At 33.3% G+C, this 22,654-nt stretch overlaps 1 protein-coding gene across 1 annotated transcript in view; it reads right to left on the bottom strand.

Annotated features, from left to right (window-relative positions):
• The window catches only part of LOC132724466 (uncharacterized), a 36,274-nt gene extending 13,975 nt beyond the window's left edge, over positions 1–22,299 (bottom strand). The window contains exons 1-6 of the mRNA XM_060709338.1: positions 21,508–22,299; positions 13,271–13,453; positions 9,240–9,543; positions 8,112–8,249; positions 2,860–2,960; positions 2,132–2,248 (exon numbers count right to left, since the gene is read on the bottom strand). Of these exons, the coding sequence (XP_060565321.1) occupies positions 2,132–2,248; positions 2,860–2,960; positions 8,112–8,249; positions 9,240–9,543; positions 13,271–13,453; positions 21,508–22,207 (1,543 nt within the window). The 5' untranslated portion in view covers positions 22,208–22,299. The remainder of the gene's footprint in view (positions 1–2,131; positions 2,249–2,859; positions 2,961–8,111; positions 8,250–9,239; positions 9,544–13,270; positions 13,454–21,507) is intronic.
• Positions 22,300–22,654: the final 355 nt, after the last annotated feature.

Genomic DNA, 22,654 nt, shown 5'->3' with positions numbered 1-22,654 from the left:
AAAAAGAAAGAAATTTTTTTAAAAATTGGCCAAGTAAAAGAAGTTTGTGTGTAAAAATCATAAGACATTTTAATTGACACAGATAAAATCAAGTCACACCAACACTGTAAAGGTCATATGGTGCCTATCCAGCTTTACTGGCATAGGAAGACCTCAGGTGCCCTTCTGCGCATTATTTCAGGCATGAACCGGCATATAGTCGACATTGTTAATACTAGATCACATAAACTTAATTAGAAACACCTTGATTTTCACACAATGCTCATGAAGAAAAATGTTACACATGATTTATACGAATAAAACTAACAAAGCCTATTATATGGTATTATATTTTTAACATGTCAGCAATAAAGGTATTTAGTCAGACACCAGCAATGTGTAGGCGGGTAAATGTAATGTTAGTGTCATTGTCACTGTTAGCATTGACAGAAATCAGGTGTAATCATCATGATATGGTTATAAGCTCATTATGCTTATAAATGCCGGAATCATCACATTATTAACTTGTCATTAATAGTCATCTAAATGCAGTAACAGTCTAACTCCTATTGAATTTAATAGGAGTTAACCTGTTACTGCGCTTTGGTGATGTAATGTAATGATGTAACGGAATATTTCTAGGTAAAATATAACGTGGTATTCGATTTACTGAAAATACCAATTTTTTTAGTATAACAATGAAATTTTTTTTCATTGACAAGAAATGTCAGTAGGACAGCACACTATCACTATTCTCAGTGCTTAATAGAAAACCAACAAGCAGAATAATGTAAGAATTAACAAAGTTGAAGAATTCATTAGAAAAACCACCCAATAATAAGTTTTGATATTGACCAAAGTATTTTGAAAGTTCACAAAAGGCCCTATTTTATTCAAAATCCATGCTAAAGTTATGGGTTTTGGAAAGTGACCTGCAATTGTAATTCTGAAAACATAAATTAAGGTCAAGTGAATACCACTGGCATATTTTTTTGTTGTTGTTTTTTTTTTGTTTTTTTTTGTTTGAAAGATAAATGTTGCAAGCAAAACTAAAACCAAAATTGTTTAAGTTTATAAAGGGTCAAAATCCATGCCAGAGTTTGAAAAATGACCTCCAATAATGAACCCAAGCACATGTTTGTAGTTTTAAATGCAAACCTTTGTTTGTTTTGTACAGAGTGTTTTGTACAGGCATAATTTTTTCATGAATTTTCAAAGTTAAAAAAGGGCCATAATTTTGTCAAAATCCAAGCTAGAGTAACGGGCAATATCAAAACTCATTATTGTGTGTTTTTTCTTATGAATTCTTCAACTTTAGTAATTCTTATTATAACCTGAAATATGTGCACTGTGTGTGTGAAATAACAAATAAGTATCTTCGGTTGTTGACAACATACGATTTGGTACAAGAAGTACAAGAATTTGCAAATGAAACTTTCACCAAAATGTTACGCAGATGGTGACACGGCCATCGACGCCTACACCCAAGAGATTAGCCCTACTTTCTTTTCATATAGTCACGCTAAAAATGTACGTGTTTCTTGTCTCGAGTTAAATATGTCATATTAATTAAATGTAAGTCATCAAAATGGTTTCAATGACATTAGACAGGCGAGATTTTCTGCGAAAAAGAACGAGGTATCAGTTTTATTTTTCATGCCTTTTCTGGTTATTTACGCTGAAACTGTTATAATTCCTATAGCAACTTTCAAACTGGTATTAAAAATTGTAAACTCCGTCACGTTTGTCATAAAATGATAAATCAACACATTACTTGCTGTAACCATAATTGCATATGAACAGTTATGAGATATCAAAGCCGAATCTCTTAAATTTACCAAATACTTAGGTTACGTATTTATCTTCCTTACATTCATTTCTTGTATGTATGCTCTAATTACATACTTTTTATGCATGCATGTAAAATCTTATTCTTTAAATCAATTTGCTGTTTGCATATGATTTATTAACAAACTTACGGTATGTTATGTTACTTTACGGTATTTACATAACCTTATGTTGATTGTTAAATTGTTATGAAACCGGAAGTGATTGCCTGAATCTGAATTTTTTTCCCCCCAATTATATCAAAAGCTTGAAAGTGTTCTATTTAAAATAATAATAAAATTGGTACAAAATGTGAGTCCCATACCTGATGATTCATGTTTCACCTCAAATGTCTTCATCCAGTTGATAAATGACTTGATATCCCTTACTTCTAAACTATGTACTATATCAAGACACTTCAACTTTGCTTCCAAAATACTACCTGTAAAGTACAATAAATGTAGTACATTGTACATGTACACTAACTAAAGTCTAGAATAGTCAAATTGTCAAGAAGAAAAAGAGTTTGCTCTCATACAATATGTATTTGGGGTGTAAGGTTCAATCCCCACAACCCTGCCAGCTATCGGAGGAGCGGAGGAGACAGCATGCTCAATTAAGTCAAAAATGAAAATAATAAAGAAACAGGGTACACATGTTCACCACATGATATCATGTACATTACTCAATTAATATAAGGAAAAAATTACAAAAGGTATAAATATTGCACCATTGTCACTATGTTTGAGTAATATTTTCATTGTATAGACTTAAGAACTCTCACCATTCAATTAACAGAGCAAATCAATCATTATATAATTATGTCCTTTCTGTACATATTATTTGCATACCCAGTACACAAACAAATCATTTTCTTTAGAATAAGAGCACACAGTACTTGTTTGTTTTGTTTTATAATCTAATAATTAAACTTATTTCAATTTTTTTTTTGTGGAGATGGCAGCTGCTAAAGAAAAAAGTTTTGCTTTTGATTAAAATAGCTTTCCTTATCATAAAAATACAACAATAAAGCTGAAGAAAAATTATGCATACCTGTTTCCATTTTCTTTTTTTCTTCATCATTCTGCGACAAATTTGTAGCGGCACATTTCCCATGTCCTGGTAATTCCTGGCCACCATTTTGACCAGTATCCCTGGAAACAAATTTATATATTTACATACCTACAAAATTTCAGATAGCTCAACATCATATCCTTACCACCCTGACACAGGATCAGGAATGTTTATTTTGTAACTTTTTATTTTCTTGTGTCATTCAATTCTACAATGAGTGTGCTTTTTTCTTCAAGGTTTTTTCAATCTGAAAGCAAGTGACATATCACCATCAAAATGGACAAAAAATCACAGATGCTGTTTTAATGTGTCTGTTCATGAGTGATACGAGTAAGTGAAATATTATGTATACATTTTGTACTAGTATATCATGCTTGATAGAGACCCTAGCACACAGTTTTCCTATTACAAGTGACCACTGGGGCTCTGCAAATTTTGAACCCTGAGGCTTAATTAACCAACCTTTTGTAGGGGACCACAAGGCAATGCTTCATGCCAGATAATATTTAAGTTCTGGGCATTGAAGTTTCTGGAGAAAATTATAATAGTGATTTTATTATAAAAGTTCATTTCAGCTCCTGTGACATACTTATGTATATAACTAGAAATATGTACAGTGTGTATACATTTTGTGCAGCGCCATCTAAGAATCATTCTGATGAAGTTTGGTCAAAATCTATCTTGTGACTTAGAATTAAAGAAATTGTTCATATACACAGATGACACATGGCAGACATGATTCAACCAACAAATCAACATCTTACTGCTGTTCCAGGTAAACTCATTATATAATTAAACAGGAGTTAACACTTTACTGCACTAAGGTAACCTTTGTGCAAAGACGCACTGATGAAGAAAAATGTACATCAATAACTGCCAAGCTTTAGCTGTATCATTGAAATTAGCACAAAATAGGTCGTGCTTTCTTAGCACGTAATATGTACATGTATAAACATCACATTGTCATGGTTTTCTATTGTCAGCACAAAATAAATCAATGACTTTTTAGCAGTTATTTGACCTTTGAAAGGAATGGTTTCAGTACATAATAAGAAATCTTTAATGCAGAATAAAAATGTGACCATGTAATAAAATATTCTCTCCGTCCTATAACTGTTAACATAGTCGTGACAAGTAATGCCACTGCCATTGACATGTACATCAGTTTCACACCTCTTTTCATCCGTGTATATGACATGACACCACCTACCAGGTTCCATATTTACAGTTTAACAATAACAAAATATTGACCTAAGCTTCTCCTATTCAATGTATCAAAATAACACTCTTGGCATAAGCTTATGAAATAATACTTATTTAGCAGTACAATCAATATTATGAATTCAACAAAACAGTGGGTTAATAACTATAACATTTGTATAACTCAGAATATCAAGTATACCATCATAAGAACATTGTACCATACCTTTGCAAATTCCAGTTGTAATTAATTTTAGCCCTTTATATAATAACCTACTGCAACAAAGACTGATTTGAGCCGCGTCATGACAAAACCAACATAATGGGTTCGCGACCAGCATGGATCCAGACCAGCCTGCGCATCCGCGCAGTCTGATCAGGATCCATGCTGTTCGCTATCAGTTTCTCTACTTGTAATTGGGTTTGTAAGCGAACAGCATGGATCCTGATCAGACTGAGCGGATGCGCAGGCTGGTCTGGATCCATGCTGATCGCAAACCCATTATGTTGGTTTTGTCGTGACAGGGCTCATTTTTCCTTGGCCACCAGTATAAAGCCAGGCCAGCTGGCACAACCGCGCAGTCTAACCAGGCTCTATATTGCTGGCAGCTAAAGTTTTGAATTTTTGACATAAAAATTGACTTTAAATTGACAGTTCCATATTCAAAACTTGGCAAATCCATTATCCAAATTCAATAAGTTAAACATTAATAACCGATTTCAAGTCAGTCATCTGTGGATATTTCTAAATTCATTATTTTACCATTTTTGTGTTTAAGTATTTAATTCTGCTTATGACGGTGCTTAGAGGGGCGTGGATTGTAACTTGCACTTTCCAGTGCTGTTCATGAACAGACTCAATGCAACATTTTCAATTTTGCTGTGTGTGGCTTTCTTTAGGGATTCTGTTTTTCTCTATTTTATTCCTCATAATAGTTCAATAAGCTCACCAGTATTACCAGTACTTATCTACTTTTAATAAATGTATTTGAACCCTTAACCCATTACTTCATGAGCATTTTGTCCCCCTTCTGGCAACCCCCTGATGTATCTTTTGTTTGGGGGGCCGCGCCAAAAAAGAGGTCACTTTTTTTAACAAAATTTCTCAAACAAAAACAAGTGTTTGGGGCCTAAATAAGGCATTTTTCATCATTTGAGACAACAAAAAGGGGGGGGGTAAAAAAGGCGTTAAAAGGCGTGTATATGAAGCAATGGGTTAACAGAAAATGATGAAAATACTTGAAATTACCCTAAATCGCGTTTTTTCATGTTTTAACATGACCTGTCATATAAATTTGCAGAACAATTGTTGTTTTGTAGATTTTTTGATTTTTTTCATTAACCCATTACTTCATGAGCATTTTGTGAAAAATGGCTGTTTTCATGGAAAAGTCTCCCGTTACAAGTTCAAATTGCTATAATACTATTAAAACTGCTTTAACACTAATCAAACTTGGCACAAGTGTTGACTGGACCATTGCCCTTGCAACAACATGATCAGGCTTAAATTTTCTGTTACCATGGCAACGAGGGGACATCTCAAAATTGCCAAAAATCACTATTTTGCGCTGATTTTTTCCATAAAAATTGATTTCAAAGTGCTGCAACTTCTCAATGGATTGAGATAGAGTCAAATGCTTTTCAACGTTGGTTACATGTTACCTTATGATCAATCTGGGGTCATTTACAGCTTCTCACAAGTCCAAAATTTTCTTGGCGATGAGGGGGACTCCGCCCCCCTTCAAACCCCCCAAACAGAAGGGGGCACATCCCCCTTCTGGCAACCCCCTGATGTATCTTTTGTTTGGGGGGCCGCGCCGAAAAAGAGGTCACTTTTTTTAACAACATTTCTCAAACAAAAACAAGTGTTTGGGGCCTAAATAAGGCATTTTTCATCATTTGAGACAACAAAAAGGGGGGGGGATAAAAAAGGCGTTAAAAGGCGTGTATATGAAGCAATGGGTTAACAGAAAATGATGAAAATACTTGAAATTACCCTAAATCGCGTTTTTTCATGTTTAAACATGGCCTGTCATATAAATTTGAAGAAAAATTGTTGTTTTGTAGATTATTTTATTTTTTTCATTAACCCATTACTTCATGAGCATTTTGTGAAAAATGGCTGTTTTCATTGAAAAGTCTCCCGTTACAATTTCAAATTGCTATAATACTATAAAAACTGCTTTAACACTAATCAAACTTGGCACAAGTGTTGACTGGACCATTGCCCTTGCAACAACATGATCAGGCTTAAATTTTCTGTTACCATGGCAACGAGGGGACATCTCAAAATTGCCAAAAATCACTATTTTGCGTTGATTTTTTCCATCAAAATTGATTTCAAAGTGCTGCAACTTCTCAGTGGATTGAGATAGAGTCAAATGCTTTTCAACGTTGGTTACATCATTTGTACATGTTACCTTAAGATCAATCTGGGGTCATTTACAGCTTCTCACAAGTCCAAAATTTTCTTGGCGATGAGGGGGACTCCGCCCCCCTTCAAACCCCCCCAAACAGAAGGGGACACATCCCCCTTCTGGCAACCCCCTGATGTATCTTTTGTTTGGGGGGCCGCGCCGAAAAAGAGGTCACTTTTTTTAACAACATTTCTCAAACAAAAACAAGTGTTTGGGGCCTAAATAAGGCATTTTTCATCATTTGAGACAACAAAAAGGGGGGGGGTAAAAAAGGCGTTAAAAGGCGTGTATATGAAGCAATGGGTTAACCAGCTGGACGTATAAGAGATTAGCCTTTACCATCAGCTCTATACTAGTGGTAAAGGCTAACCTCTTATAGTTCCATGCCAGGACTATGCCAGGCCAGCCTGCACATCTGTGCCATCTGAGCAAGCTCTATTTCCTTAATCTAAATTTTCACCAGATATTTCTAAGATTGAAAATATATAGTTCCAAAGCTGGAAGCTGGTGATATTTCTCCATATTTTTTCTCATGTTGTGTCTTCTCACAAACATACAAAACTCTCTAGTGAGATATATTTCATATCAAATAACGAATTTTTCATATTATGCTTTTCCAAATTATAATGTAAAATATCAGCAAGATATAAGTCATATCACAAACTTTAAAATTGAGTTATATACAAAATTCTATATACATTGTGTGCTATTAATTATACAAGTTGCTGATAATTATAATGGCATACAATGACTTGAAACAAGACAACACTTGAGAAATCACAATTATAACACATAGGCACCACTTTCTACACTTGCTACTGTCAAGTGACTGGCAGCAGTTTAAGCCTGGTCTGTTGTTGGAAAATAGAAAATACATGGTTGATGTCGGGATGGAGAAGGTTTATCCAGTGAGCGAGAAAGTGTATCTTGGCGAGCTTTTACTTTTCCCCGATAAAATAGCATCTATATGTAGTTTTGTGTTGCTGCTAAACAGTTGACGTCATCATATGACGTAATGACTGGAGATAGATAAGTTTATCCGGCAAGGCTTTGTCCAGCTAATGATATTGACAGTAGCAGGATAAAATACTCATTTGCCATATGTATTAACCATAGTTTGCTTCTTTTGCTCTTTGGCAATTGATATACATGTAGTTATAGTGATTTAGTACTTTGTATGGCTGTCAAAATACCATTTTGTTGTTTAATATTTTGCTACCTCTATGGCATATAAGTGCACATTCAACGCTACTTCTACTGGTAATGCTCCAAATCTATTATAAAAACTTTATTTAACACATATATTCACTTTCCAAAGAAATAAAAATTCATTTGTGTCTGAGGCTTCATGTGAAATTAAACCCCCTGGGCCTCTAAGAAATTAAGCAGGTAAGCAGTGATTTTTCTCACGTAATTGAGAAGAGGCCTTAGTCTCTTGATTTTGGGAAAAAATTAGTAAAAAAGCTGGTTTATGGTGAGATTTTTGGGAAAACTGCATGATTTTAAAGAAAATTTCAATTGGACAGTGGCCTTTTTTCGGAGTCTGTTATATAAGTAGGAAAATCATTGGTAAGGATCATTTGAAGGTCAAAAGCACAGAGTTAAAACTGTTACCTGTATTTAGACTGGTACCCTGGGATGTCAGAATCACAGTTCCTGTAAGATTGGTACCCTGCTTCTTGTGATGTGTCTAATCTCTCTGCTGTTTTACCCATAAACATGTGTGGGGAACCGGAATCCCAACTGTTACCCCTAATGAAATAGAAAATTAAAGTGTTCATTTAAAGGCTGTAAAAATGCTATAATTCATATCTATCAAACATTTTTTTTTGGTGCTGTGCAATTTCTAAACTATTACTACTAACCCTTAACCTCCTGCATTGGTGTAATGGATTTGCCCAGCTTTGAAGTTGGAACAGCTCATATAAAGTTTAAGGGATTTCAAAATCTCAACACAATTAAAATTGAGCTACCAATAATATAGAGGCTATTCTGACTGCACAAATGTACAGGTTAGCCTGGCTCTATACTGGTGGCAAAGGCTACCAGCTGATAAAGGGCTAAATTGCCATACAGCTTACCAAGTATCAGTCTATCTTCTAATTTCTTGGCCATAAGTAAAGTTTTAATGATTTGATTGTGAATGGAAGACAAAATTTTGTTTAAACACTTTGTTGAAATTTTGCTATTATTTTTATCAGATCTCAAGTTATTTAGCATTCACATTATTCCACATTCAGCAATATTTTAGGAATGCAACCAATTATCTCCCCCTTAAAATGCATTTCAGATTTGGTAATTTTGAACAAGTTATTGAACAATATCTTTGACACTGCTTGAGAAATGTATCTTTACAAAATATTTAACCAAGTAATTCAAAGTCAAAACTGAGGCAACTGAGAAAAAAATATTTAATAATAGATTGGAGTTGAAAAAGGGGCATAACTTTGAAAATTTTTTAGGATTATCTGCTTTTTTGAAATGGCTTTCTTTTATGACAGGACAGGAATTTGGGAAATTGTCTAAAACCTGCTAAGAAACTTACCAACAAAATTAAAATAAAACATTAAAGTAGACACTTGTTATATGCTTGAGAGCATAAAATCTTATGTCCAAAGGTTCCTCCTTTCTGCAAATTAACAAAAGGTTTGTTATTGAGTTTTAAGATAATAAGTTATTCAATTATAATAATAATATTCATTTTTTTTTTTAATTAGGGAACATTATAAAACCAGGAAATACCTAGTGATCGGACTTGATGAGTTACTCCTCACAAGAGTGTCTGTATCATGGTGAAGGTTATAAACCGGCAGCTGCGGTTCTGAGTGTCTCGGTCGAAACATCGGACTTTCTCGTAATGTATTTGCTATTGAAAGTGACCCTTCAGAATGACGCTTCCGCACATAATGAAGATCATGATGCGCCTGTTTCATATGTAGAATACGTCTGAATTGCTGACTGCCAAACAGAGCAGATCGGCAGATGGACTCGATGATCGGAATGTATGATGATTTGATCGCGTTGATGGCGTAGCTGTCCGGTAAACCTGTTTACAAATATATATACATATAATGTTTTTATATACCGATGGCTCAGCGCAATACTGGTCTAAGTGACATTTTTACCAAAAATCACTTTTTTACATATTTTGATAATGTAAGGTCAAATACACATTCTGTGAAAATTTTAGGGTAATTTATGCTTTTTTTGCCTTTTTTATTTACATTTAAAATAAAAGTCTATCTCAGGTAGTTCAATTTTGTCAGTGCAATATAGGTCTAACTTGAGTTGGTCTCTTATTGCGATGTCAAATATATCAATTTTCCTCAAAAATGCTTGAGTTAGACCTTAAATGTTTCATTTCCAGGTACAGAATAATATGCATATCCCATTGAAATGTGTTATAAAGAATGTGAGAATTCATGAAAACACTAGAAATTATTTGCCTCCATCAGTGCTTTGTATTAATCGCAAAATATTAGCCAATTGCATAACATGTACAATTAGTAACTGTAAACGAAAAATCTTGAAAAAATTTAGTGTCACAATTAAACATTTATTTTGTCTTTGAAGTCATTACATATACCGCCTCCGTGGTCGAGGGGTTAGAGTCGATGACTTCTAATCCAGGTACCTCTCTGGCGTGGGTTCGATCCCCGGGAGATGCTTTGGTAGTTTAGCGCAGAGGAAGGTTGTCTAGTACTGGTGTAGCTCTCCAGGAACGATGGTTAGAAAACTACCCGCCTATATGACTGAAATACTGTTGAAAAAGGCGTAAAATGAGACAAACAAACAAACAAGTCATTACATCATACTCATACTGTATTATTTGATAACATAAAGTGCAGTTGAAACTATCATTTTTGTACAATTTAGTAAAAGACAGTGTATGCTTCTCATGCACACATTTAAAATGGAAAATAACATGTGTTACACTCGTGGATTCATAACCTCTGATCCCCCTCTAAAAATTCATTGTTTTTTAGTTTGACCTTTGTTTAATCATATGCTGAGATTTCCTAATTCTTAATTTTACACTTTGTTCATATTTATATAATGTGTTCTGCTTAAGATGGTGTAAGGGGGTAGACTGTACATTGTTTCACTGCCAAATCAAACTTAGCCTGTAACACAATAACAAATTTAAGGTTTGAAGCCGTTCCTGGGTTTTTATTTTTAAATTATGTATCTACTTCTGTATCACTCTCTTTAATCAAGAAAAGTTATTTAAGAAATAATATATATATATCCCAAACTGTGATTTTATTGCTCATTAACATCACTGTTTGGAGTTCGGATGCGAGGAATAATATCACGAGGGCGTAGCCTGAGTGATATAATGATGCGCATCCGAACGACAAACAGTAATGTTATCAAGCAATAAAATCACCAATTTGGATATATTATTTTGATTCTAACACGACATTAACAAATAAATGCTGCCGTACCCGATATTTAGCTAAATTGCACCTGATTTGTTTCTGTTCTTATTGTCAGCACGTCACATTTTTAGTTGTTACGTCATGTGTATAATTATTACGTCACATGTCTAAATATAGAACGTCAAACAGCGATTTTATAGCATAATAACACACACTTTCCGTTCTTCTATGTTCAAAAGGGAAAAATGCGGGTCATGTTAGAAATATTAACTTTACACTATCAACTCAAACAATACAATAACAACATAGTGTCAACATGTACAAATCACACACTTCACAATACTTATATCATTGATACAATATCTTTCTGTCTGATGGGATAAGTGCAGAAAAAATCAAAATATGCACACTTATAAATATATTATAATGACCTTTTCAGTTCTTGTATTCTGATAATTTTTTACATCACACAGCTCCATTGAATTTTCAAGAGTGCAAATGTCAAAAGCTCTTTGACTTATGTGGCAGAAACAGCTATAAGTTGATAAAAATGTTTCATTTTAGATCTAAAAGCCATTAATTTTACCTATCAAATTTAATGAAATTAAAAATGTAATGACAGTATCAACTGCTTTTGGTATAGTATCAGTGTCAATGAGAAAATTCAAACATTTATCCATTCAAATTGTTTAGTGCTAATCTAAGGTGTGCACATGGTGCTTCAGGTGTGCGCCTTTTCATATCTGAATGAGTTGCAAGTGTTTAAAGCACCTCTAACTTTACAAAAATGTTTCTGAATTATATCATGTGCTAACAATACTTTGTTCTATGAATCCCTGATAGTGGGCTGCACTGCCCTACTTTTTTCTCTAAAATATGTTTGACAACCTCTTGTTATTTGGTCAAAATTTAGAGGTAAAATGACTTTGATATATAAAATGAAACACTTTTCTTAAGATATGCACAGTTTTCAGCAAAACATGTCATAAAATTTGCACATTACACTTTCAAAATATACTCTAAACAGTTGAGAAAGTAAATACAGAAGTTGTAATAAAAGCATGGTCTAACAGCGGTTTTCAGTTTTGAAGATATTTGATATTTATAAATGATTATATCATCAGATAAGAGGACCACATACATTAAATTCATTAAGATTTAGTGCATAACAGTAATATCGGAATAACAGCATTTAAGCACCAATGGTGGTAATGGTGTGCATTGAGAAAATAAAAGGTGTCTTCTTTGTACAAATGTGAGTTATACAAAAAGTACATTCCCTGTTTTCAAACTTTGATGATATCATAATATATACCTGGATTGTCAGTCATCATTGTTCATGACTACTGTTCATAACACTATATGAATCAAAACTGTTTGCATTTTGTTTAGAATTCAAATTTATTGCACAGATAATCTGCAAAAAATCTTAAGTAAATCTGAATCTCAAACAAATTGAAAAAGAAGAAAGAAGTGTACTTTCATCTAAAGTCAGCTCGCATGATATATTAATAGAAAAATATTAAAGGATTTAGTCTTTGTAAAGTTCTTCTACAGACTTGCAGAATATTTTAAACAATGTTTAAATTAATAAAACAATTTTGTTCAAAATTTAAAATTTCATTTATATCAGAATATTTAACATAAAACAGGTCTAACTCAAATATTTGTACCACTTTTACCAAATTGCAAGAGGGAATTTGAGTCTAACTCAAGTTAGTCTTGTATTGCGCTCAGAATTTCAGCGCAATAAAGGTCTAACTCTAAAATACACAATTTGTAACATTTTAATAAAAAATTATATTAATGGCATTATTTCTTATTACAATTAATGTTAACATAGCAAAAAAATATTTTCTAATATAAGTATTTTTGAATAAAATCAGTTTTTTGTCTCTCCTGAACATTTTCAAAAATAGCAGTTAGACCAGTATTGCGCTGAGCCATCGATACAATCATGTGTATGAAATCACCAAATGTCACTTCTTGCTAAATCTCAGAGACAAAAAGACGCTATAAAACTTTTGACCATTTCTAAAGTGGATATACATGTGCATGTAAACTTTAGGAGGTACTCCCAATTTTATAGTATTTCTCACATATTATTAGTCTACTGTAAACAATTCTTACTTTGGGTATATGATAAATAGAATATTATAACTGAGAAAAATTATTAGTCTACTGTAAACAATTCTTACTTTGGGTATATGATAAATAGAATATTATAACTGAGTAGTTTCATTATCAAAATTCATTAAACTCATTGAATAAGATAATATAATGCTTGCCCAAGGCTTGCATAATGTTATTTTATTCAACTTGTTCAATAAATTTTGTATTGAACCTACACTCATTCAATATCCTCTATATATCTTACTAAATTTTGGATACCTGCAGACTGTGTTATTCGATTCATCAGTTTGTTGAGGGTACTATTGCCAATACTTTGGTTATCATACCAGACAAAGTCGGTGGGTAACACGCTGCGCTTCGGTCGCTGCCAAAATGCGTCTGACATTGGATGTAGGTGAATAACGTACTGCGTATATGATAACACTGGACACTTTGGATCACCTGCAATAAAAAAAAAAATTTAAAAATCACAAATAATGATAAAATGAAATTCATCCTCAATTTCATATATATTGCATAATTCGCATTTTGCTTCTGAATCAAAACAAGTATTGTTCATATTGGTGAATATATATTATATGTTATTTTGGTTTTGGAGTGATATATGCGGATATATTGCCTACTAAGATTTTATATCACATACTACATAAATAGGTTTTGGGTTAACCGTTTTGTTCAGTGGGTAAATACTTTCAGTGAATAGTAAAATTAATTGAGACATTAACTTTGATTGGTCCCAAGACTTTGATTGGTCCCAAGGCTATGTAACAATTTTAAAAGTACTGTCTTGAGTCTCTGATCAGTATTCTGCTGGTTTCAGATCAACCATTTACATGTGACCAGTGTTTGAGTCTAGGAGATTTCTGTATGACATTAATCTCATGCTTTTACTGGCAATTCTTACAAATAGGTTAGTTTAATATTAACTATACAGTAACTGCTGTAACACAAATTTATGCAAAACCTGATAAAAAGCACATTTAACACATTGTTAATAATTATCAACTTCTATGTAATGGTCAATATTGCACTTCTAAAAAAATAAGTATTTATAATGTTATTATAGGGAAAAAACAACTATCTGAAGGAAAAAATTACCAGTCAGGTAAAACAATGAGAAAGAAGTCCATGAAAATTAGCACCTGACCAGTACTATTTTCTAAGTGACAAGTTCATATACAAGTATATGAATAATGTTACCATGGAACCAAGGTTAATAAGGGATCAATGGATGATTAAGTATTATTTACAACTCAAAAGTTCTTCATATGGCAGCAAAACAGTATCTGACATCATCCATATATAGATTAAACGTACATATTAACTAAAAACCACACAATCATGGACTGGAGATGACTTTGTTTTGTTAATTGCTGATAATGGCTGACACTTTATACCACATTTATAACCTCAGCATTTTCTCTTACATGTATATAACCTGGGCAATGCATGTCTTAAGTAACTTCAATAACTTACTTAAAAAAAAGATAATTATGCATTGTACATGTACAAGGTGTCCCCCCCCCCCCCTCAACACATATTAGATACATTGTATGTTGCTAAAAAGTCACAATTTTTTTTCAATGTTTGATTGGGTTTTACGTCCCATCAACACATTTACTGGTAGAGGAAGACCTAAGGAGCTCTTCCATGTATTATTTCAGGCATGTACAGGCACCTGAGAAGAGATACCTTAAGCTAGCTGGGTAGCTTTCTCACATGAAAAAATCCCAAATTCCTGTTGAGATTTGAACCCACAGTGGTGAGGGACAAGTGGTTTGAAATCAACGACCTACTTCTCAGCCAAGGATGCTCCTTTTCAATGTTTAAGTCAGTAATGAGGTCATATTAGTTTAGTTGTTTTTCACCCATTAGCTGCTCTTTCTTATTTTCAAATATTTGCAGATGTCTGCTACAAAATGGTTAAAGACAAATATCTAACCTCTTGGCATTGTAGTTTCAGAAAAGAAGATTTAAATGTATTTTCCTATACAAATTTATATAAATAAGCGATCCCCAGGGTGGGCAAATTTTGACCCTTAAGTGACATGATTTATAAAACTTCCATAGAGAAGAAGTAGACGATGCATCATGCAAAATATATAAGCTGTAGCCATTGCTGTTTTTCAGGAGAAGTCTTTTAAAATATTTTTACGTATCACGGTGCATATCCATATCGGTACCCTCTTTGCGAAATCTGCTGAAACGGTACCCTCTCTGAACATGCACAGGTCATTCTCTGCTAAAAACAAACCAGCGATGGATACCAATCCAGTAAAATTTCATTGTAATAAGGAAAGGAGGTATGTCACGTAGAAAAGATGTATACCACGGAACACTAGGATGTTTTATTTATGTGCTGATTTGTCATGTGCCCGATTTTCATGTACTGCAACTTCACAATAAGCTACAAAAAATCGACATGTCTTGCTTCGCCCATCACCTCGACCTATTTTTCGGGCTGAAATGAACCTATGGCTTGATTATATATGCATCATACATATTTAATATATTCATATACATATCATCTTCGGACAAATGGCAGTATATTGTCAAAAATAAATGTAAAATTCATAAAAACACCCTACTTTCGGTTTTGCAGCGGCACGGGCTACCTCTCTTCATTTGAATTTTTATATCACAGGTACCCTCTCATTTTTTAACACATGGGTACCCTCAAAGCACGACATATGCTTTTATTTGCGTTAATCGTTAAGTATGTAATATTTACATAAAAGTAAAAAGTATTACATACACACTTAACGATTAACGCAAATAAAAGTATATGTCGTGCTTTGAGGGTTCCTATGTGTTCAATAATGAGAGGGTACCTGTGATATAAAAATTCAAATGAAAAGAGGGAGCCCGTGCCGCTGCAAAACCGAAAGTAGGGTGTTTTTATGAATTTTACATTTATTTTTGACAATATACTGCCATTTGTCCGAAGATGATATGTATATGAACATATTAAATATGTATGATGCATATATAATCAAGCCATAGGTTCATTTCAGCCCGAAAAATAGGTCGAGGTGATGGGCGAAGCAAGACATGTCGATTTTTTGTAGCTTATTGTGAAGTTGCAGTACATGAAAATCGGGCACATGACAAATCAGCACATAAATAAAACACCCTATTGTTCCGTGGTATACATCTTTTCTACGTGACATACCTCCTTTCCTTATTACAATGGAATTTTACTGGATTGGTATCCATCGCTGGTTTGTTTTTAGCAGAGAATGACCTGTGCATGTTCAGAGAGGGTACCGTTTCAGCAGATTTCGCAAAGAGGGTACCGATATGGATATGCACCGTGTATACAATTCTATATAAATTAAGTGACCCCAAGGGCGGGACTAATTTTGATCCCAAGGACATGATTTATATATACTTTCTTCAGTTGTTAAACATCTTAAATGCTCTAACTAATCATCAAAACATTATTGAACAATTGATTGACAATTTTCTAAAGAATTAAAAAAAATATGAATTTCTGAGGCATAATGTGCTTTTTAAGGTCACAAATTTTTAAACATTTTTGATTTTGACAAAATTGTATACAACATGCTGCAGACGTATCGCTTTAACAACAATGTTTGCATGATTTTCTTTAAGATGTTCCTCAATTTGGCAACTAAATAAATAAGGGTACTTAAAAAAGTGTTAAAACAAATGATTTAATGATCTTTAACCTTAAAGTCTGACGTTCAAAAGGAAGTATAAGTTTTTGCAGAAAAAGCAGCAACTTAAAAATGTCTTCAGACTGTTCATACATTGGCAGCAAATTCTTTAATCACTTGTGGTTAACTGTTGATTTGAAATTTCATTCATTTTTTTATTTATTGGGCTTAATTTAGTTTTTGTCAATTGTTCACTGTCAATGTTACATGTATAAATTTATAAATTTGCAATTCTACAGCTATAAACAATAAACTGGCGGAGGAATACCTCAGACACACCTCTTTCTATAAATTGTCACAACAAATCTAACAACTAGCATTTAATCGATCGAGTTCAACCATCTTCCTCATCTGTTCTTAAATTAGCACAAAGAGATGACGGACTAAGTGATAATTTACTTTGAATTTGAAGTCAGTCGCTTTAACCATACATGCCAAGCTCAAAGTCTTTAAGACCATACCTGTAGAATAAACTTGTAAACATACATTTGGAACAAAACATGATAAGTCTTTGCAAGTCCAGTATAGACTCAGACCAGCCTTGCATGTTTATGCAATCTGACCAATGAGGCTCTAAACTGTTGGCTCATAACAAACTTTAAATTTTCATTCTGATTACCCCAAAAAACTGATGATGGACAGTTCCAAGTATGGAGATGGACAAGTCTATTTCAGAAATTCAGGAGGGAAATTAAAATGTATACATGTGATTATGGCTTTCTTCACCTTTCTCATAAAACCCGCCCTATATTTTCCTCAAACTTTATCAATCCTGGAATCTCTTCCAATCCCTTATATATGCAGTATATACCTGGGTCAAAACTTTATCAGAAGTACAAAGGTACATTGTACATGTATTGAATTGTTCAGTCATCTGGTGAAAAAGGCCAGCCAGAAAAAACATTGTAAAATATTCTAACACAACCCGCATTTTTCACTATTGAATATAGAAGAACCAAAAGTGTGTGTTATTATGCAACAGAGTCACAGTTTAAGATATGTGACGTAATCATTATACATGTGACATAATCACTAAAAGAATCCGATGCGCTTTAAATAAGCACGGAAACAAATCAGGCGCAATTTTTCATAATATCAGATAATGCAGCATTTATTTGTTGATGTTGTGTTAGAATTGAAATAATATATTCAAATCAGTGATTTTATCGCTTGATAACATCACTGTTTGGAGTTAGGATGCGCATCATTATATCACTCGGGCTACGGATAAAATTAGTGCCTAGTATTCAACCCTGTACACATATTTGAACTTTCTCATTAAGGGCCTTCTTTGGGCCTTTCCCTGTTTGGTTACTTAAATTTTAGGTTTAAATACAGTCTTTAGGTGTTAATTTCCCATTCTGATTCTATATAATGTTAGTTGCAACAGTTTAACATTATATCAGAATAAATTTTTAATTTTGTAATACCCAGGCATTTCTTGAAGAAAGGCATGTGTTAATCATGGAGTTAAATAAAATGTATGAATAATGTATGAATAAGTAGTAATAATATTTCTTTTCATGACACTTTATTTAAGAAAAGTTCAAATGGCTGTGTTTTGGAAAGCACAAGTCATGTATTACGTATATATGTACACATAAAACTCATGTGAACTGCGGCGGACAGCAAAAACAGGAAAAAGTTCTTTAGCACCTATTCCTTGTAAGATATTTCTATATCATTATTACCTGTAGTTAAAGAATGACCAATAATTAACTGCTAGAACAGAAGGAAGGGAACTGTCAAAGACAACAACAACATGAACTGTTTGTTATTCTGTCATTCCCGAGCAATCCTTTTTATTTGCTATTTTTTTAAGAGAATAACAACAAATAAAGTGTCACATTTTCAAAAATAAAACAAATAGTTTATTTCAATATAAACAGAGTGTATTGCATAAGCAGAGAATTGCATAAGTCGTTGCAATTCAAGGAAACTCATACACTTTATCACTTAGTTTAAGAAATATGAAAAAAAAAGAAATATAAAAAAAAAAAACAACATGAAAACACCTGAATTGTCATCAGTTTTATATAGAAACTAGAAATGTGTCATCATGCCAAGGATGCCCCCTCATGCAGCCAAAATTTATGATGTTATAATATTTAGTTCCAAATTTGTTTGCACAAATTACTTTTTTCATTTTAAGTTCAAAGTCCTTAAAACTTTTCAGTGTTAACACAAACCATTTCCATACAATGTTCAAGGCACTGAAATTATTCAGTCTTAACCTTTTGAAAATAGCATATTTCATATTTGTAGCCAAAATAATGGCTAAGTTACTAAGTAATGAACTAATGATAATGAATAATAGGAAACTGATGATGACGGAATGACAAAATGATGGAAGGACAGAATGACGGAAGGACGGAACAGGGTAACACTATATGCCCCGGCCATTACATGGTGGGGGCATAAAAACCATTTACACAAGAAACTTTTTGGTTGTTTTTTTTGCAATAGTGGGGGTGGACCAAGAAGAATGTTTAATCCTCTGACTAAGAAATTTGTTAAGATTAAAAGACTTTATTTAAGTGAAAGCGCTTCAATGATATCCTGGCCTTGAAGGACTACCACATCCTGGTTGGCAAAATCTGATTTTGACTCACTTGTCTGTTTTCATCTGATGAATTTCTAAACTTAGTTGTCTGTATGATATATAATATTTTATACACAGAAAAATGATCACATGAAAAATTAGCATGCAGAAGCAAGGTCTTGAACCAAAGGATAAGCTCAATTAACATGAAGAAAATGCAACAGCCACTATTGTGTGGTGGTTAGTACACTGGACTTGAGCAATCCAAACACCCATGGTTGAGTCCCGCTGCTGTATACATGTGACATGAACAACTGATTTTGCCACTCCTGCCGCATAATCATTGGTTCTGAATTGGTCAAAATTTTTATAATTATTGAAATAACAGTCAATGGTATTCCATACCGTTGTTATGTTGTTTCTTTTGCATACATTTCTGATAAAACAAATATAATTCAGAAAAAATGATAAAAGCTAGTAATGCATTTCAGTTGTTGTCTCAGTAGCATAATTATTTTACATACATATCTTTTATAAAAGGACTAAATATGCAATAATATATTTTATCATAAATAAGTAACAGTATCATATAACTAACAAGTTCCGAAAGAAACTCTTGTTCTTGATTAGTCAAGTATTTCATGTGTCACTGCATAATAAGACCTTGACCTTATGATCACAAAATTAATAGGGGTCTCCTACATGTCAATATAAGCAATGTCCCATGTCAATATAGGCAATGTCCTCTCATTTTCATAAACTTAGGCATATTAGCTCTCATGTTATTGAAAAGCTGAAGAACTTACACACTGCTACCATTACCTTGACCTTTGACCTAATGACCTACAAATCTATAGGGGACATTTACTAGTCATGCCCTATCTATGCACTAAATCTTAGGACTGTAGGCTAAAGTGTATTCTTGAAATTGTTCAGACAAGCTTTAAATAGTCAATGCTAGGAATGTGACCTTGACCTTTGACCTACTGACCAAAAAAAGAATATTTTTAATCTACTGGCTGTTGACAATGTCCCAAACAAGTATCATTAACCACAGATAATTCCTTGAAAGAACAGTTGACATACATTACTTAAATAAAAAACAGATAGATATATATATACAGAACAAGAGATGGCCAAACCACATCCAAGTAAGCACCATTGACCAAGATTTTAGTAATTTTCATACATCTTTTTCTGTTTCAATCTTATGAATTTTTGAGTAATAATACTGTCAAATGCTATATAATTTTACAGTGTTTCATCACACAAGTTTCTTTCTCTGTTAGCAAAGGTGAATTCATTATTCAAGATCGAATATATCTTGAAGTGAGGACACAAAGCTGTTTCTAAGCAAGAACAAACTTAAATATATGTAGACTGATGGAAAACTGTCTTTACAAATCCAATTGGGTAAAAATATATTTTAGTCTTTACAATACAGTAAATCTATAACATGAAATTTGAATGTTCAATAATAGGGTAGGGGTTTACACCTGTGTTGTTAAAATGTATTTCACTACAGTCAACCGGCACTGCAATAAGTTGTTTCCTATAAAAAAAGTATACTGACATGTTAAGACTTAAGTACAGCAATGACCACGGTCAAAGTGGCATGGAAAGTAGTTTTTGTTGTTGTCATTGACTTATCTAGTCATATAAATGGTGTAATGGTTGAGAAAAAAAGAATCCCTACTGATGCATTACCTCAGCCACATGCTCTAGCGAGAAAGCTATATATAGAATGTTTTTGTTTTTTCCCTTTGAAGTGAAGTTTGATAAATCAATTTCATTAATTTTGACCAAAAAATACTAATACATTTTCCTAAAGATATTCTATGTATTCTTAGGTGGCCATATATGGATTCATTACCCTTACCATTTTACAGTGCTAGTTTGATACACTATAATTTTATTTCCTTATGATCCAAGCGTTCTATGATAATGAAATTTTGCAGATACATTGAATTTTAACTTTGATGTATAAATATATATAACTGTTTTCTTTATTAACTGACATTTGTTGAGACTTTCTGACTGTTGACTCTAGGACAGGGACAAATTTAGGACACCAGACGATAAAGGTTCATTGTAAGTATATAAGTTACTCAATAGAATATACAGGCTATACACTATATCTAATAAAAAAATAAACATTTAAAAAGTTATGAAAGAAAATACTATTCAAACAAGTCTTGTTTGTCACCCTTACACAGATCAAGAAAAGTTACGTGTTAAAGGAACTATGAAAATGTAAATTCTAAATTTGTTACCTGGCCTTTCATACATGCGCTCTCCTATTTGCGACCCTTTCACAGACTCCGCTGTAGTTCCACCAACCACTTCACTAAAGCTGAACTTGGAATTGTACTTCAACCAAACATACCTTCGTCCATTCTGATCAGTGGACACCTCAAAGTCATTTTTTGTCATCAGTCTTAAAAAATCTTTTCCGCGATTACAAATGAACATGCAAACGTCAAAGAAAACCTTGTTTTGCAATGTCTCCGGCTGATCGAGATTCATAGCGTCACTCAGATATATTTGTCGCAGCTCATTTGTTTCAAAAGTGAAAGTTCGTTGCCTTGAATGTTTTTTCATGACAGTATTTTTAACACCTGTATCTTTAACAATATTATTCTCATCAATAATTCTGTTACAGTCAGTAAAATCGTTGCCAACTGTTATATCCACGTCTATTGCCTTTTTAAAGTATTCACTAAGGTCTGCTCTGATTCGCTGCAAATTGGCAACACCGGAGGCACCATCTTCATCAGTTTGGTTTCTAAGTTGAAGGTAGAATTCTTTCAGGAAAACACCCAGTTCAGAAGGACTAAGGGAAATCACGTACTGAAAATCCTTCTCCCCCTTTCTGGCAAAATCTCTAAGACAGATGACAGCCCTCCTAACACCTTCGTCCAAGTTTTCCCATGTGTTGTCAGCCTCCCTTTCCGTCGGATTCTGAGACGACATGGTTTTTCTGAGACCAAATTTTCACGCACCTGAAAGCTTTCTGTTTGACATGTTGTTGCAGTATAGCTGTGACGTCACGTAGACCTTGTGACAATAATCGGGTCATGGGGGAGTCAGGATAGTTAAAAATCCAATAACCGGAAGTGTTTCCATTTATGCAATATTGCAGAATTTCATTGAAGACTGCAAAAATATTGCCGAGAAAACATATAACGTTTAAATAATTGTATATCGATGAAATGATTGTAAAATTATCAGATGAAAGTCAAAATATCAATATTGGAAAACACAAATCATGTCAGGTTACCTCTTTCAAAGTGAGTATGGCCTTTGTATACAAAGCGCCATACACACCGGGAGTATGACGTCACCCTTCAACTAAATATCGTTATCGTCTCTATTTAAAAATGTTATCATTTTATACTTGCTCTAGTTCTCTTTTGTAAA

This window comes from Ruditapes philippinarum, unplaced genomic scaffold, assembly GCF_026571515.1.
Source record: "Ruditapes philippinarum isolate M1 unplaced genomic scaffold, ASM2657151v2 ctg682_1_1_1_1, whole genome shotgun sequence".
NCBI classification, from domain to species: Eukaryota; Metazoa; Mollusca; class Bivalvia; order Venerida; family Veneridae; genus Ruditapes; species Ruditapes philippinarum.
This window is presented reverse-complemented; position numbering and strand designations above follow the sequence as displayed.